Consider the following 17,247-nt stretch of genomic DNA (forward strand, 5'->3'; position numbering starts at 1 on the left):
AAATCACAGGTTCAAGATAAATTCTTGGTGATTCTGATTTTTGTCGTGTATGTGACAGAGGAGACTATAGATTAGTGAAAATGGAATAAATAAAAATTGTTAATACTGGAAGATCCATCTAACATCATGAGGATTAAATAGAATATGTGTAAGACTCATACATTTAAAAGTTTGAATCCAGTCAATACTCACATAAATGTTATTTGTTGGGTTATGAAAATCAGTCCACCAATACAAAATTCATAATTGGAATGTGTCAAGTTTATTAAAGAAAACAGCCTTCTCAAACTAGTTGCATCATTAGTTACAATTCTCTGCTAAGTCAGGCAAAGGATTGCTGATTTTTGGCATTAGGTGAAGATAGGATGTGCTGCATTGTTGAAATACTTTCTTTATAGTCCATTGCACAGGTATAGATATTGATAGCTCTAATAAGTATAAACTTCCTCTGTCGTGTGCTTATTATGACAGGTACTATTTTATGTACTTTATAGTCATTTATGACTTCTCACTGAAAAAGCCAACAGCATATGCAGAAGCATATTTCCCAAGAATAGTATCATAACAAAAGTGTTTACTTAGTTTGAACTAAATCTGATGTGACAGCATAATAGATATTTCTCCCTTTGGCTAAAGAGCATCAATTCCCATCATGTCATTTCCTCACAAGACCCACATGTCAAAGAATAAATATATTTTTTTATTGGTAACATCTGACTCTGTCAAGTTGTATCCTTTAGTAAAGTTCTTGACATCCACGTCCTACTCAGTATGGAGGGAAAAATCAATTCTAAAATCAAAACTAGGAATCTAGAAAATACTCTCAGGAAAAAACACACTCCTTTTATTCAAGAATATAATGGGCTAGTCTACATATCTACATACACTGCAAAGAAAAGTAGACTTCAAGCTACATAATATCATATGTGCTGTTACTTATAAAAATCAAGGTATTTACTATTGATTATAGAGAGTAATCATACAAATGATGCAAACAAACTTTTCATGTGGTGTTCTAAAGTGGATCTCTGTTTACAGATTTTTAAAATATTTTGTGATCTTTAAGTGAAGAATTTTAAGGCAAGCATTCACTCCCTTTATATATAATTGAAAATAAGAAGAAAAAAAGTACACACTGGTCTATTAAACTTATCATACTTTAATTCAGATAGTTTAACTCAATGATCTAAATTTCAGATTATTTAATGATAAAGTCTTCTAAGGGATGTCAGTATCTAATTGTTAAATAATAGGCACATAATAACTGTTTGCTGAATAAATGAATCAATAAAAATGAATTAATGAGAAAATGGTCAAATGATAGACACAAGACCACATACTATAATGTAAAATTAGATACTGGAGTCCCTTAAAAAACAAGTGACTTTTCTAAAAAACATAAAATAATTCTGAAGACTTCATTTTTAAAAGGCTGAAATAATCCATTACTCATGAAATTATTTATATTCGTTTTGAAGATATTATGAAAGATACTGTGTAATTCTTCCACTTTGGGGGCATATCAAAATATATGTTAGTGTTAAAGACAAAAGCATAAGTTATAGACTGTAAGTAGCAACAAGTCTGTAAGTAAATTTGCTAAAGTAAATACTAAATGTGGTTTTATTACACAAGGTGGTCACTTGCATTTAAAAGAAGATACAGAGGTGTTTATCATTCATCATAATCACTGAAGATGGATGGACCACTTTCTGGATTAAACAATGGAGGTGAAATTTTCAGATTATATATACATATATCCTCTGCACCTTACTAATCATTATCATGTAAAAGAGACTGAGAAAAAAAGGTAACCAGGTAGCAGGGAAATTATTTGGATCTATCCTCATTCTGTTTTCCGTAGGACTGTGAATAAAATGTTAAGGTTCCTAGTCTCAGGACCAGGTGTGTAAAATGCGTGTGTTTGCAGTAAAGAACTTAATCTCCCTCTTGATTCTTTCTTCCCATTTTTCACTTATTCGTGTTCATAGCCACAATATAATTAGGTCGACTTTTTCCTTTGTTTAACTGTGTTTTGTTCTCCTGAGATGCCTCGGAGTCCATTGAGAAAACTGAGGGAGAGGCTAAGAAACTGGCACTCCCAGTAGTCCCCTATGTCTAGTGGTATGCTAATAAATGTGCTCTCTGGGAGCAAGAGCCTTGATCTGTAGCATTTGCTGAGTTCTATGGTGTAAATACGCCCAATAAGGGCAATATCAAGGTACCAATGTGACGTCATTGAAAGCGGAGTTGGGAAGAGATGTACAATAGCACACCATTGTACAGTATTTCCATCATACAGATAAGATGCAGATAAGCTCAAGGCATAGAGAATAGTAAAATAATGAGGAAGTTATGGGTTTAAAATACAGTAGTCCCCCTTTATCAGCAGTCTTGCTTTCTGAGGTGTGTTACCTGTGATCAACTGGAGTCCAAAAGGGTTAAATGGAAATTTCTGGAAAGAAACAACTCATAAGTTTTAAATTGCATGCTGTTCTGTGTAGCATGATGAAATCTCAAGCTGTCCTGCTGCTCCATCCCATCTGGGGCATGAATCATCTCTTTGTCCAGCATGTCTACGCTCTATAGGCTACCTACCCATTAGTGACTTAGTAGCCTTGTGGGTTATCAGATCAACTGTCGCAGGATCGCAGTGCTTGTGTTCAAGTAACCCGTATTTTATTTAAAAATGGCCCCAAAGGGCAAAAGGAGTGATGCTAACAATTCAGATATGCCAAAGAGGAGCCATAAAGTACTTCCTTAAAGTGAAAAGTTGAAAGTTCTCGATTTAATAAGGGAAAAAATAAATCATATGCTGAGGTTGCTAAGATCTACATTAACTTTTATTGCAGTATATTGTTATGATTGTTCCATTTTTTTATTATCGTTGTTAATCTCTCACTGCGCCTAATTTATAGATTAAATTTTATCATAGGTATGAATGTGTAGGAAAAAACATAGTATATATACGGTTTGGTATTGTCCATGGTTTCAGGCATCCAATGGGGGTCTTGGAACGAATCCTTCATGGATAAGGGGGGAATATTGTATTACCTTTTAAAAATATAATTTATTTAATTTTAAGTTTATATAATTTAATTTTAATAATGACTGTGTTTAACGCTGGGCTCACAAAATTCCTTAAAGTTTAACAATCGCTCTTACGAGCCAGTACAAGCTGGCTCCAGCACACCGCTGTCCTGTCCCAAAGAGATCAATGACAGCATCTTTCCTGTTGCATATCTTTGCCTTTGCATATTATGACAAGATGCCACATAAAATTTTCTTTGTAAAAATGAATTTTATAGTACTAAAGCAGTTTTAACATGATTTATCTAATTATACCTTATTATAGTGGAATTTGTCGATCATCCTCATCTACACGATTTCGCCTGCTATCTGAGAACACAAGTTTCCTGGACAGGAGTCTTACTGAATCAGAAGTGTGTGTGTGTGTGTTGGAGGGTGGGGGGTACTGTTTCTGCATTTTATACAAGTACTGGCTTTACAGGATTCTTCATGCTCCTTAAAGTTTAAGAATTTCGACTCTGGGCCTTCAGCTTCTCCTTTCTCCAAGCTGGAGTTGGCAGCCTCCACCAGCTGATTCAGCCACACTCAGCTTCAGTGCCAGGACACTAGGACAATGGGCAGATTCAGTCCCATCTGTAGCAGATTCGGCTTCCTAGACCTGGTATCTCATAAACCCAGAAGGTCTTTGACTATATCAAAGCTAGGTATGATAAAAAAGTGCCTCAACGACCTCTAAACAATGGCAAAGGGACAAGTGTCTGTTCCTTTTATCATAGGTAGAAAAGTTAATTTCTTGTATAAGAGTGGAAACTATTCCATCTCAGATGCTGTCACTTGTCAGTTTCTCATGCGTTGCTGCAGCTCATGGAGGTGTTGAGGTTTCCTGACTGACAAACAACCAGGTTGCCCTCTTACTAAATTGGCGGAGCTGAACGAAGTGTTTAGCTAGTGTCTGTCACATGGTATATACTCATGAATATTTATTATTCAACAACAAATGAGTAAATAAATGCACAAATGAATAAACCCATGAAAGAATTAACTCAAGGCTATAACAGAAATAATCTTTAAATTCTTCATTGCCTTTTCTCTAATAAAACTTCCAAATTAAGAGAGTATTTGGATTTTTTTTTAAACTGACAATGTTTTCTTTGTGTCATTATATTTTATTTCAAGAGAATTATGTACATTACCATCTAAATGAAACACAACTGTGTTTTTTCTTTCTTTGAAGTGTATAAAAAGGAAATTCAACTTGGAAAGAATAAAATATATATACATCTCTGGAGAAATACATGTTGATACTACAGCCATGGACATAGACATATATATTCTTTGCAACATTTAGATTCATCTATGCATAAAAGATAAAAATCTACAGTCAGCTTCAGATGTTAAAAAGATGAATTTTATTTAAAGTCAGTATGAAGCATTTCTTCACATATAAATCCCTTTTGTGTGTCTCATCAACTTTATCTGTGTAAAAATAAAATAGACAAGTATCTAGTTAATAGCTACTGCCTCTCAGCTAAAACACAAAATGGTCTGTCAAATAGATTTCTCTGAAAGATGAGAAATGTTTAGGTAGGAGGAACTTGAGTTACTACAAAAAAAAGGAAAATTGAATTTTTTATCATTTATCATGGAACAAAGTTACTGTAGAAAAAGCAAATGATTTCTCCCAGTCCGCTTAAGATTAGATATGTAATATGATCTTGTTAATTTTCTGAAAATATTAATTGTTCTTCAATACTTTTTAACCTACTATTACATACTTTTGAGTATGTTTGAAAAATCCATTTGTATTCAATATATAGAGTACTTTCTACAAAGTGTTCAGAAAACATGAAGACGATGCTCTTAGATTCTGTCAGTTTCACATAGAGAGTTTCCCAGTGGGCTGAGTGATGTTTTGGACAGCTTTGGAAAACTAATGGGGGCTATCCTTTTCTGTATGAAAGAGCAACATTATAAATGAAATAAGTAGATATCAAGGTTGAATGTTATTGAAGAGTAAATACTCAGATTGCATAATGTTATTGGGCTTTTTAATGAGATTAAACTAAAATGACTTCGGGGGAAGATATATTAGACTTAGTTTGGTTGCTAAAGCAGCTATATCTTTAAATAATGCACTTATTTAGATAGTTGCACTATTATCTGGCAACATTTGCTCTATACTTCTTATCTAATTTATGTTCATTTGGTTTAGTTTATTATTTAAACTAACAACCTTCGCTAATAATATGTATGCCCAGTGTTCTGATTTGCATTTTCTCTGAATCTAATATACATTTCCTAATGGTTCCAGATCACTGCTGCTAAAACAATTAGAGGTTTTATTTTATCGCCAACAAATCTTGAGAGCTGAGATAAAGCTCTTCTCTGTGATCTCAACTTTTTCCCCTTCAAATTTTCAATGACAAATATATTCTAGAAGTTGGAATTGAGGAAAACCCAGAAATAGATTTGGACACATCAGATGTATTTAAGATTGTTTAAGAAAGTTTGTTGAGGTATCAGCTTTGCTCACTTAACAAACTGCAGCTCCTCTGAGCTGTTTTTCGAGGCTCATCAAGGAGAAATACATCGCGGTGAGGGACAGAATCTTACATGTATTTTCACTCCAGGAAAAACTGGGAAGTCAGGGAGAAGTGTCTTTCAGAATCTTCTTAGCTCTCCTTTCTCAGTACTTTTTAGACCCATCTCTTCCTGTGCTTTCCACACGTAGTTTCATGTCTACTGGATGGATGAGCCCATCTCTTAGCTGCCAATCTGGATCTTACTTTCTGTCTGGGAACTAATCCCATCGAGAACTTAAACCACTTGAAGGCAAGCTTATTTTGAATTCTGATTTGTTTCTCTGCCCTCATAAGGCACTACATATAGGAGGCAGTGTGGCCAAATGACTAATAACCCTAGCTTGGATTTGAATCCCAGTGCTGCCACTTCCTCATTGTGTGGCACTGGGGCACATTACCTAGTCCCTTTAAGGCTTAGTGTTCTCTTTTGTAAAATGGGAATAATTATAAAATCCACTGACCTTACCATTTTTTCATTATCCATCACCAACTCCCCCACCCTAACCATGCTCTCCTTTTTTTCCTTAGACAATTTAGATTCCATGGGTCTTTTTTTTTTTTCCTGAGGAAGATTAGCCCCAAGCTAACATCTGCCACTAATCCTCCTCTTTTTGCTACGGAAGATTGGCCCTGAGCTAACATCTGTGCCCATCTTCCTCTATTTTATATGTGGGATGCCTGCCATGGCATGGCTTGATAAGTGGTGAGTAGGTCTGCACCCGGGATCCAAACTGGCGAATCCCAGGCTGCCGAAGCAGAACATGTGAATTTAACTGCTGTGCCCACCATGGGTCTTCTTTTTAAACACTCCCTTGCAAAATATCCTAACTCACTCCACCCCTTCTCCACTGGCAAACTCCAAACAGAATAAAACCCAACTATCTGCCTACCTACCCTAGGCCAATAACCAAGCAACAACCATGCAGAGAAAAGCAAACAATCATGTTGACTAGTTTCACTTTAAATTTATGACATCTCTCATCTTTTCCCCTGTCTTCAAACTCTCAATACTCACTCCTTCAAGATTCACACTCTGGTGATGACCATTTATCATACTTCTCATCTTCCCAGCTCAAAATCGACTGACATGTCTGCAGCCACACCCACTCTCTCTGCCTTAGCTTGTCTTGCCAAGATTCAAGTATGTGTTCCTCTCCACTCGTATGCTGGATCCTCTGCCTTCTTGCCTACTCAAAGGATTGTACTCTTGCAATTTTTCACTCTCTCTTCTGCATCATTAATTTTCTCCTCTATACTGCATATCTCCAGAAGTTGCAGCACGTCCCATGTTCAAAAAGGAAACAACAATAAAAATAAACAAATAAAATAAGCAAACAATAAAACCTCCCTCAAGCCTACCACCTCCTAAAGTTACTATCCATTCTTTGCTCCACTTCAGAGTAAACTCAAAAACATCCACAGTTACTCTGCACAGTCCCTCAACTCTCTCTCTCTCTCCATTTTCATGCCCCTTCTCACAGTGGTCACCTTGCTGTGGTTATTCTACTGTATCTTTCATCACATGTGGCGTAGGAAGCAGCACCCATCTTTTGGAAAGACTCTTACCTTTTGGCTTCTGTGACACCACCCCTCTTCATTTTCTCCCATCACTCTGGCATCTTTTCTGAATGTGAAGTGTCCCAAGATTCAGCCTTATTTTTCTAATTATATTCTTTCCCTAGGTGTCATCGATATGACAGTGACTCAAATTTGTATCTCCTGACATGACCTGTCATGAGACCACTAGTCTCATATAGAAAATTGTCTACATGGTTGACATCCTTGATTGTACATCTAGTAGTTTTCTAAAATTCAAAATGTCCAGAAAAGAAGTGATTGTTCTCTCTAACCCAATCTTTCCTCCACTCATCCTCATCTCATTAAACAGCTCCAAGATCCACTCATTCTTTTGTAGCCAAAAATCTAGTCTCCATCCTTGATTTTTTTATTTTTTCCTATCTTTTATATCCAATCCACTGGCCAATCCTACTGGCTCTAGATCCAACACATACCATGATTTTTTTCCACTTTTCTCTCCATCTGCTCTGATGACTCCCAGGTTCCAACTAAAACAATCTTCTACAGATCACTCAATTGTTTCCTGACTGGTCTCCCTGCTTCCACTCTGCCCCATCCCCACTAATTTTCCTCACAGCAGCCAATTTGATCTTTTAAAAACTTGAATGAGATCACTCCCCTTTTTATTATTATTATTGTTTTAAGATCGGCCCTGAGCTAACACCTGTTGCCAATCTTTTTTTTTTTTTCTCTTCTCCCCAAAGTCCCCTAGTACATAGTTGTATATTCCAGCTGTAGGTCCTTCTAGTTCTGCTGTGTGGGACACCACCTCAACACAGCTTGATGAGCAGATGAGCAGTGTTAGGTCCACGCCCAGGATCTGAACCAGTGAAACCCTGGGCTGCCGAAGCAGAGCGTGAGAACTTAACCACTCGGCCATGGGGCAGGCACCCTCACTCCCCTTTTAAAATCCTTTTCATCATCCATAGAATGAAATACCAATTTCTATCATGTCCTATAAAGCCCCACATGATCTAACCCTGACCTAGTGATCATGATCCCTTCATATTGCTCTTATTTCCGGTTTGCCATCATGCACAGCCAGTTCCCTTCTCAAGACTTTGACACTAGTTGTCAAAGCTAGCTTTGCTTAGAATGATTTACCTTGAGTGTGCACAACGTTGGCCCTTTTTCATATTCTTGTCTCACCAAGTGCCACCTCCTTAAAAGGGCTTTCTCTGACAATCTGATTTAAATTAGGTCCTTCTCTATCACATCACTGTGCTTAATTCTCTTCACAGAACTTATTCTCTTGTGTTAATTGTTCCTTTCTGTGTTTTCTTATCAGTCTCTTTCCCTGTACTTGAATGTTAAGTAAGCTCTCTAGGAAAGAGGGATGCTTGAATTCCTTTATTGTAGCTTTTCCAGCAATAAGGGCAGCTCAAAGTTGGTATTCCAGTAATTAGTTTAATGCATAATGACCATCTTATAGGGTTGTTGTAAGAATTAATGAGGTACTGCTTTAATTGCTTAACACATTGCAAGGCACAAAATACCTGCTTAAAAAGTTACTTACTGTCGTTATTAAAATTATAATTATCATTAGGTGCTCCTTAAATATGTGAAGAATGTTAATCACAACAGCTCATGCTAATGTCTTAAATCATTCAGATGAACTATTTGTATTTTAACAGTTGTTTTCTAATGTAGACAATATTTTAAACTACATTAGTGAATTTCATTTTTTGCTCATAAGCGAATGTTTCAACATCTCTAAAATCAAATCACATAGTCAGCAACTGCTTTTACTACTGGAAGGACTGATCCAATTCATGCCCTCCAACTAATCAGCCATTCCAACTCTAAGGGCAACTTCCATGAACTAAATTAAAATCAGAAGTCTTATCACTAGACCTAGGTTCATTTAATTTAAGCCCATTATTAAAACTCCCACTTTTCAAAAATGTATGAATTGAGGAAAATCTCATTAAATTTCATGGAAAGGCTAGAGTGAGCTTTGCCTTCTGAGCCAACCAGAAATGGAGCCATTAGAAGTATGTGTGATGAAGTAGAAATTACAAGGTGATATTAAACTGGGACTAGAACTCAAAGAGGATGGTATTCTATCACATATTCTAGTCTCTTTGTTAAAACTCTTTGTGCAGGTATACTAAATGGCAGTGACTATAACAAAGTTGGAAAGAGCAAAATACAGTAACCTCAAAACACACAACAGCAAAAAATAATGTACTTAAGAATTTGAAATATGAAGATGAAAACATTCTTGAAAATGATTTTCTCATCCTGTTTACATTATCAAAAGTTATATGGACATGGAGATTTAATCGTGTCTCTAACTTATTCAAATCTGATAATAGATGCCATAGGCAGTTCTCCACTCTCTATTCTATAGTTACACAGAAAGGAATGTCATAAAGACTGTTCCTAGATTCACCTCTAGCTTTTAATAAATTTAATTTTTCTTCTTTTTTTCACTTAATTTGTATTTTTATTTTAAATTAATTCAGGTAGGAATATTCTTTTTGAGGAAATGAGGTTGCTCAATTTGTGGAGTACATTTCTCTTGTTTGGAATGTACATGATGGCATTAAGACAAGTCATTTCGAAAAAGTTTTAAAGATAGTATTTAGTATGAAAGAGCTTTGTAGAAAGAAATAATTTAGGCAAAGCAGAGTTAAGCAAATACTTTCCATAGCCTTTAGTATTGCCAAGAGGGGACTTATATCTCTCACAATTTTTTAAACCATGCAACCTCATTGCTTGAAAAGTATCAGAGGCAAATATTTCCTGGGATAAACTTTGGAAAGAACAGCTCTAAGAAAATGAGTGATCGAGTGATAGAAAGATATGATTTGAATGTCCAGAGTGTTCTCTTATTTAACCTGTTTACAGAATGCATTTAAATTGGCATGATGGATTTATATTATTTAAAAACTCGTCATCCATTTTTTTTTCACTCTCCTAATAACCTACCCGTTCATAGTTTATCTTTACATATTCATTGGGTTTTCACTGAAAAAAGATGGAAACTGTTGACTTATTTGAACTTAAAAAAATAATCAAAGGATCAAGTTAGCTAATGGTTAGGAGCTCTGATCTAAATTGTGATGTGAATGTGAAACTGATGCTGGGGACCAAAATGATGTTTTCAGAGTTACTCCAGAACAATCTCATGCACACAGTTCTAGTTCTTTATTAATACAACAGTTGGCTTTTTCACTAGATTTTTAAAAAAGGATTCATTAATGTGGGACCTTGGAACAGAAGTATTCTGAAAGCACTATCCATAATGGGAAGTGAGGCATTTCTTCTCAGCCAGTTAAACATCTACCTGTATTCTTGACCACTATAATCCATTAAATCTTTCATTTCCCTGATAAAGATCTAAAACTTTAAAAGTGTTTCATTTCTCTAATAAGATAAAGTGAAAAGGCACAACAACTTTTTTCCATGAATTGGTTTCCTCACTCTGTTATAAAACAAGTCAGGACACAGAAAGTAGAATGGCAGTTGCCAGGGTCTGGAGGAAGGGGAGAAGGGTGATCCTATTATTTGATGTGTACAGAGTTTCAGTTTGAGAAGAAGAAAAGAGTTCTGGAGATGGATGGTGGTGATGAGTGCACAACAATGTGAACAGACTTATGACACTGACCTGTAAATTTAAAAATGATTAAAATGGTAAATTTTGTGTTATGTATATTTTACCACAACAAAAAAAAATATCTATTTAAAAAAAGTAAACAGAATAGCAATTCTCTGAAGATGAGTTTTATCCAAATTACAGACCAAATACAGTTTTATCCTTGAGGGAGTCTCACAAATTATTACATGTTGTCTGACTTTAATATACTATAAATACTCATGTCAGTGTAGTCTATTCTACAAATTCCAGACAAAAACAGAAAGACTAGACTGTAAGAACTATCAGGAAACACTGCCTTCCTTATAATTATGTTCCTACCTTCACACCCTTCCCCAAACTGCTTCAGTCATGGTTCCCTGCACATTATCTGTGCTCAAGGAGCAGACGCAGAATGAATCAATGAAGGGGTCAACAACTAAAATAAATACAAGAGATCTACATCTACTTGAATTGGATTGATGGATAACTGGACCAGACACTGTATTCAAGCAGAAATTTTCTGTGTATTATGACTGAGTACAAATACCACTGTGAAGTTTGTCAGTGTAAATATTACTGGAAACGCTAGTTTCTAAATGATCTTTACACTCAATCAGTCATCATCTATGGTCTCGTAACTGTCCTGTTTCTCTACATTAAATCCATTTCAGAAACTAGCTATATTTGTGAGAGGAAGACTCAGAGCTCTGGCTCCAAAAAAATTCAGTGGCCAAAGTGTGTTTTAGGAAGAATTTAGGACGATTCCATAAAACTTTTGCTTGTGTGTTCTTTGCATGACTATCTGAGGCCTATGCCTATGTACAGTATGCAAGAAAGAGATCTATGTTCACGGGAAGCATGGTGAGACTGAAGAAGTGGCTCCAGAACATCTGTGTGAACAGTGTGTTTTTAGGGTGGCTGTAATGCAGCAGGGAGCAGTGTGAATTCAAGTGCTCTCTGCACAGCCAAGAGAAGACAAACCCAGTTTTGGAAAGAAAAAAAAAATAGAGGACCTGCAAATTAATATCGTAACTCACATTGGCTCTTTGGTTTTCATTCCTCCAATTTTGCCCCTTCTTCTCATTTTCACTTTTGCTCAAAGTACCTAACAAGTGAGCATCCCAGTTGGGAGTCAAGCGCAAATACTCAGCCATCCATTTGGTTATGGACTTAGGTTGACAAGAGAATTATCACTAGTCCAATGACAAGAGACAAAGATCTCATTCAAAATCCATGCTGTCACATCACATCTTCAGAAGCATGCTTCTCTGAGGTTACCCATTGATATAACATTGAGATTCCCTCTGCATTGTTTCAAAGAAAGAAAGAAAGAAAGACTTTAAAACATCTGAGGCCTAAATGATCAGTTTGTTTTTTGGAGTCGGAAGTTGCTGTTTTTAATTCTCCCTTTGGGTAGTTTCTGGGCAAAGGGAATTTTATGATTGCTAAACTAATTTTTGAGTTATTGAAGCACGCCAATTTATGCTCAACCATGGGGGAGCGAGGCACTTTAAGATGCAGGAAGATACCAGTCACTTTTTCTACTGTTGCAGCAAAGGCACTTTACACACTATGGAACTGTGAGTGAGTGAATCACTGGGTACCAGCTTTTAGGAATGCAACAAAATGACATCCACATAGATGCATCTCGAATTCAAAGGTAACAATTTCAACAATAGAGATGTGCAGTGTTGTAATGAGAAGAATTCACTATTCTGCATTTAAAAAATCTAAAGCTGCACAATGACCCAGTCCTGATGATATACTGGATTTTGCTTTTTCTTATTTGGGTTTAATATTTTATTCCTTGTAATCAGCCTATAGTGCTTGGTTGATAAATATGAACTTGCGAGTTAAGTCCGGTATACTTTAGTCAATGTACTTGTGCCGTTTCCTCTAATTCTGTAAAGATAAAATGATTGAGAAAAGGCCTAACAAGTAGAAATATAGTCATAGATGTTTGCAGCCACAAGATTTTTTAGAGATTATTTATCCAACCTTCTCATTTTATCCATGATGACATAACATCAATTTCGAAGAGTTACAGGAGATTAAATGTGGTTAGATGAAAAGTAAGTTTTTTCTCATGTGTTTTCCTACTAAACTGTCAGCTCCGCGAAAGCAAAGACTGGGTCATATAAGTATATATAGTAGTATAATAGGTCTAAATACAGTGTGTATGTGTGTGTGTATATAATATATGTATGTATTTATACAGTAGATACATATAGGTAGTAGATATATAGTAAGTGCACAGTAAATGTTGAAAGAATAAATGAAACTGAGGCACAGTGACTTTCCAAGATCTCGAAGAGCTAGTGAAAGAGCCCAAGCATCTTGAATCCTAGTAGTGTCTAAATGTTCCTATTCTCAGAACTTTAATATTAGAACATAGGAAAATAATCAAGTACCAACATAAGCCCTTTGCATTCTATAAACTTGTGCTCTACACACTAGCCAACTAATTAAATTGTAACATTTATTTCTCCAAATAATTGAATTTCAAACTAACACCTTAAGAAAATTGCCCTTATAAAAAGTTTTCCTAATAAAACAGTCACATTTTAAAGTTCATACTCTAAACTACTGTTTTCTCTTTCCTTGTGAAGATGTTATGTCTTGTAAAGAAGTTTTAGTACCAGAAATAACCATCTAATCATGACCCATTATTACCCCAAATCTAGTATCTATAGGTAAAGCAATTCTTTCAAAACAAAATTTACATTCACAGTTAGCTTGGAGAAAGGAAATCATGCCTGTTCTGTGATTATAGCTTTATAAAGGTAATCTACTGTACTGGGTTTCTGAGAACAGTATAGTAACAGAATTTCTTTTGGTTCTTTTATCTAAATGTAAAGGACCTCTCCGTTTGCATACCCTGGAACGTGATTTCTGAGTCCTATTGGCTTATAGGCGGCCATAACCTTAACAAGTATCTATAAATGGTCATTTTATACCTTACAGTGACCTTTCGGCTCTAGGTACAGAAATCCTAGCCATCTGTGTACAAAAATATTAGCACCACCAAATTCCCTCATTGACTGTCAATAAAATAATTATGTTCTGTAGTAGCAAATATGATAGAATAAAATTTCAAAATATGACTGTTCCTTCTATATCAAATAAAATCTCAAGTATAATAAATTCAAGTCATAATTCTGTTAGTCTAAAAAGAATACAATACTTACTCAACTACAATATTTCTTTTTAAATAAATGTTGTTCCTTAAAATGGTAATAATCAGGGGTAAATATTAATATATTTGAGAATTCTTTTGTTTCAAACAGAAGAAGAATATCACAATAGCATATTGTTTTCATCTTTCTCTTCATCAAAATATTGGGAATGAAAAAACAGTGTTTTGATCATCCCGTTTCTTTCTTCTTGGTAACAATCCAAGAAAAACAATTTTTAATTTATAATTTATTAAAAGCTAAGAAATAAGATGGAGGGAAGGAGAGGAGAGTAACAGGCTTTCCAGCATCTGGGCCTGCTCTATCCTTTCTGAAAAGTCAATGAACATGTTAAATTTTCTAGCAGTGCAATGTTCCAGAGATGACCACAAGAGCATAAAAGCAGGAGTGTTTATATTTGGTTGCTGCAAGCATTACATATTATAGAAGAGTATGGACTGTGATATTTGTGTATGTATACACACATATATATTTTTGTATGTATATATATATATATAAAATTATATATATAAAAATCACTTGAAAGAGCCAATTTTGCAATCCAAGAATTCTCTCTTCAGGAAGGTTATAAATCCATATTTAAATATAGTCAGCATCCAGGGTCATTCAATAATGCCTTATTCACATTTCAGAAGAAAACATTTATCCTTTGCCAGAGTAGACTTTCAGAGGAATTGAGCAAACACATGCACAAAATAGTTTATATCAACTTCTATGTTCTGTCGTGGAGAAAAGATGTGAGGTGGGTGAAAAACTAACAAAAATGAGCCATTAAAACAAGAGAAACTATAAGATGTTTTCCAAGTTTCGTTTATTAACAACCTACAATAATTGTAATAATCTACTTGACTTTCATTTGGCAATCTCTTAATTTGAGTGACACATCTGTAAAACATTTAACGTTGTTGCAAATAATAATGTCTTTTTTTAGCGTGATATTTATTTCTGGTTATTTTCCCTTAACTCATTTTTGTCTCCCTGAGTTCACTTACTTTTCTCCCTTCTTATTTTAAATTTATTTCACTGTTCTTATTCAATATAATGCCTAAAAGTATGAGGCTAACAATTTCGAGACATTTCACCAGCTCCAAAAAATAATTCATTTGACAGAAGCAAATCTGATCAAAGTCACAAAATAGAGCTTCATCAGAACTTTTTGCAAAATATGGCAAGGAATTGTACATTGAAGTAATAGCTACCAAGACTAAGTTAGATCCGTTGTATATGTTATATTGCTGGTACCTCCTGATAAATCAGTAAGGAAGGCATTCACACTCACATCGGATGGATAGAGAAACTGAGGTTCGATGAGGTTGGAAACTTTTCTAAGATCATATTGTTATTAAAAGGGAAAGCTAAGATTAAAAACCAGAGTAGGATTTTCTCTAAGACTCATATAATTTCCCTGCTGTCTCCCAGAACTTAGAGAGGAGTTAGGCCAATTCCCTCAATGAGGCCCAAGGGATAGTGAAATGATTTCCCTGAGTGCCCGCAACAAGGTGATGAAAGAGTCAGGCCACACCAATCCTGGTTTGCTGCATTCTACTGTATGGCTTTGGCTTATTTTCAACCGTGAGACATACTTGAAATAAGGTGATGTTTCTAGAAAACCATTTCTGGCATTAGGCTTCTTATCTTCTGCTATACCTAGCTTAATTTATATCCTTGTGAAAGTTATATCAACTTTACCGGCCAGAAAAACGCTAATCACTGGGTAATATTGCTTCATAAACATAACCTTATTGGGCCTGAAGAATGGCCTGCAACATCTATATTTGTAAGGGAAAAATAGGGATGATGATGAAATAGTCTGTTCTAGTTAATCAGCCAAGAAACAACGTCTTTCTTTATCCCACCTCCTTCAGTTGTTTTACTCATTCCCACATTCAGCTGTTCCATCTAGCACATATGTGTTATACTGGTAAGTATACGTAAATAGACATCTTTGTTTCCTGATGGAATAGCCTTTAATTATTATAACATTTAAATATTATAACATTTATAAAATCAAATGTACTATTCCTTTAATTAATTCAAGTGTGGTAGAAAGAGACGTGGGATCAATGACACTCACTGCCCTGCTCTGGAACATTTCTTCACATGAAAGTTACCATTCGCCCAATGAGGTGGATGGGTAAGTGAAAGTTATACATGTATAGGTAATGAAATAGTGAAAATTTCCACCACTTACCCTTGAATTAACTACTTCCAGGGAGACGTTCTGAGGAGGGGCACTTGGCACTAAAAAGAATAAAAGAAGGTGAGATGATTACTGCCAAAGCCATGAAAGAGAAACTACAACCCTCTTTGCAAAGAGAAAGCCTGTCTTTTTCACAGTTCATAATGATAATTAAGTAGGTTGATCCAGGTGGCACTTGAAAATTTCCCTGGAGAGGGGAAAAATAACTGCATTTTAAAAATTTTTTCTCACTTGGTGGGCCAGTTATCCATTTAGGGAGCCCCCAAAACTGTTAGGCAAGAGAGCACCTGCCGTGATACCAGATACTGCTATTTAATTACAGCTTTCCTGTGATAACCTTCGCAGAGAAACCAATAAAAAGGCACAGGAGATTTCCTAGAGTGGTTTTAAAGGCTTAAGTTATCATGCATTTCAAAATCTGCATGGTTTTAAGATGAAATATGTCATTCTAATGGTCACTCATGTTGCTTAATCCGTTCAATGCAATCTTTATTATCTCTTAAAAACTGAAAAGAGGAAATAGATCCCTTTATTTAGCTGTATGTAATTAAACCTATGTGTCATAGATGCAAGCAGGTTACCAAATAGCATTTGGTGAATCAATTCTAGGAACAAAGGAGCAGTTTATCTTTCTTTGTGAATTTTCCAGGTATTTTGTTTCTCTTGCCTGAATTTTGATTGTCTCATTCTTTCATGGAAGAAGGAAGACCATAAACACCTTTCTGTGTAATACTTGTAATGAATATTTACTATATCAAAAAGTTAATATTCTATCATTTGAGTAATTCAAAGACAACTATTCACTGAATGGCTGTTATGTGTCAGTCACTATTCTAGATATCTTGGATGAATCATAAACAAAATAAAACTTTCTGCCCCACAATAGAAATAGAAGTATTCAATAAATGCTTAATACATATTAACCTATAAAACGAGTAGTCTCTATCCTGTTCAAGCCAAATCGATGAATTTAGTAGATAAGAAATGCTCTCAGCATCTTCAGAAATTTAAGGGTCATTTTTTTGTCATGTTCTCCCTTCTTTAACATGAACTTGGACAATATTTATGCTTTTCTAGGGT

General features: G+C 35.3%; 1 protein-coding gene across 1 annotated transcript in view; it reads right to left on the minus strand.

Moving 5' to 3' along the window:
• The window catches only part of DCC (DCC netrin 1 receptor), a 707,243-nt gene that overhangs the window by 256,087 nt on the left and 433,909 nt on the right, over nucleotides 1-17,247 (minus strand). The window contains exon 12 of the mRNA XM_046672042.1: nucleotides 16,159-16,208. Coding sequence (XP_046527998.1) covers nucleotides 16,159-16,208 — 50 coding nt within the window. The remainder of the gene's footprint in view (nucleotides 1-16,158; nucleotides 16,209-17,247) is intronic.

This window comes from Equus quagga, chromosome 9 (genome assembly GCF_021613505.1).
Source record: "Equus quagga isolate Etosha38 chromosome 9, UCLA_HA_Equagga_1.0, whole genome shotgun sequence".
NCBI classification, from domain to species: Eukaryota; Metazoa; Chordata; class Mammalia; order Perissodactyla; family Equidae; genus Equus; species Equus quagga.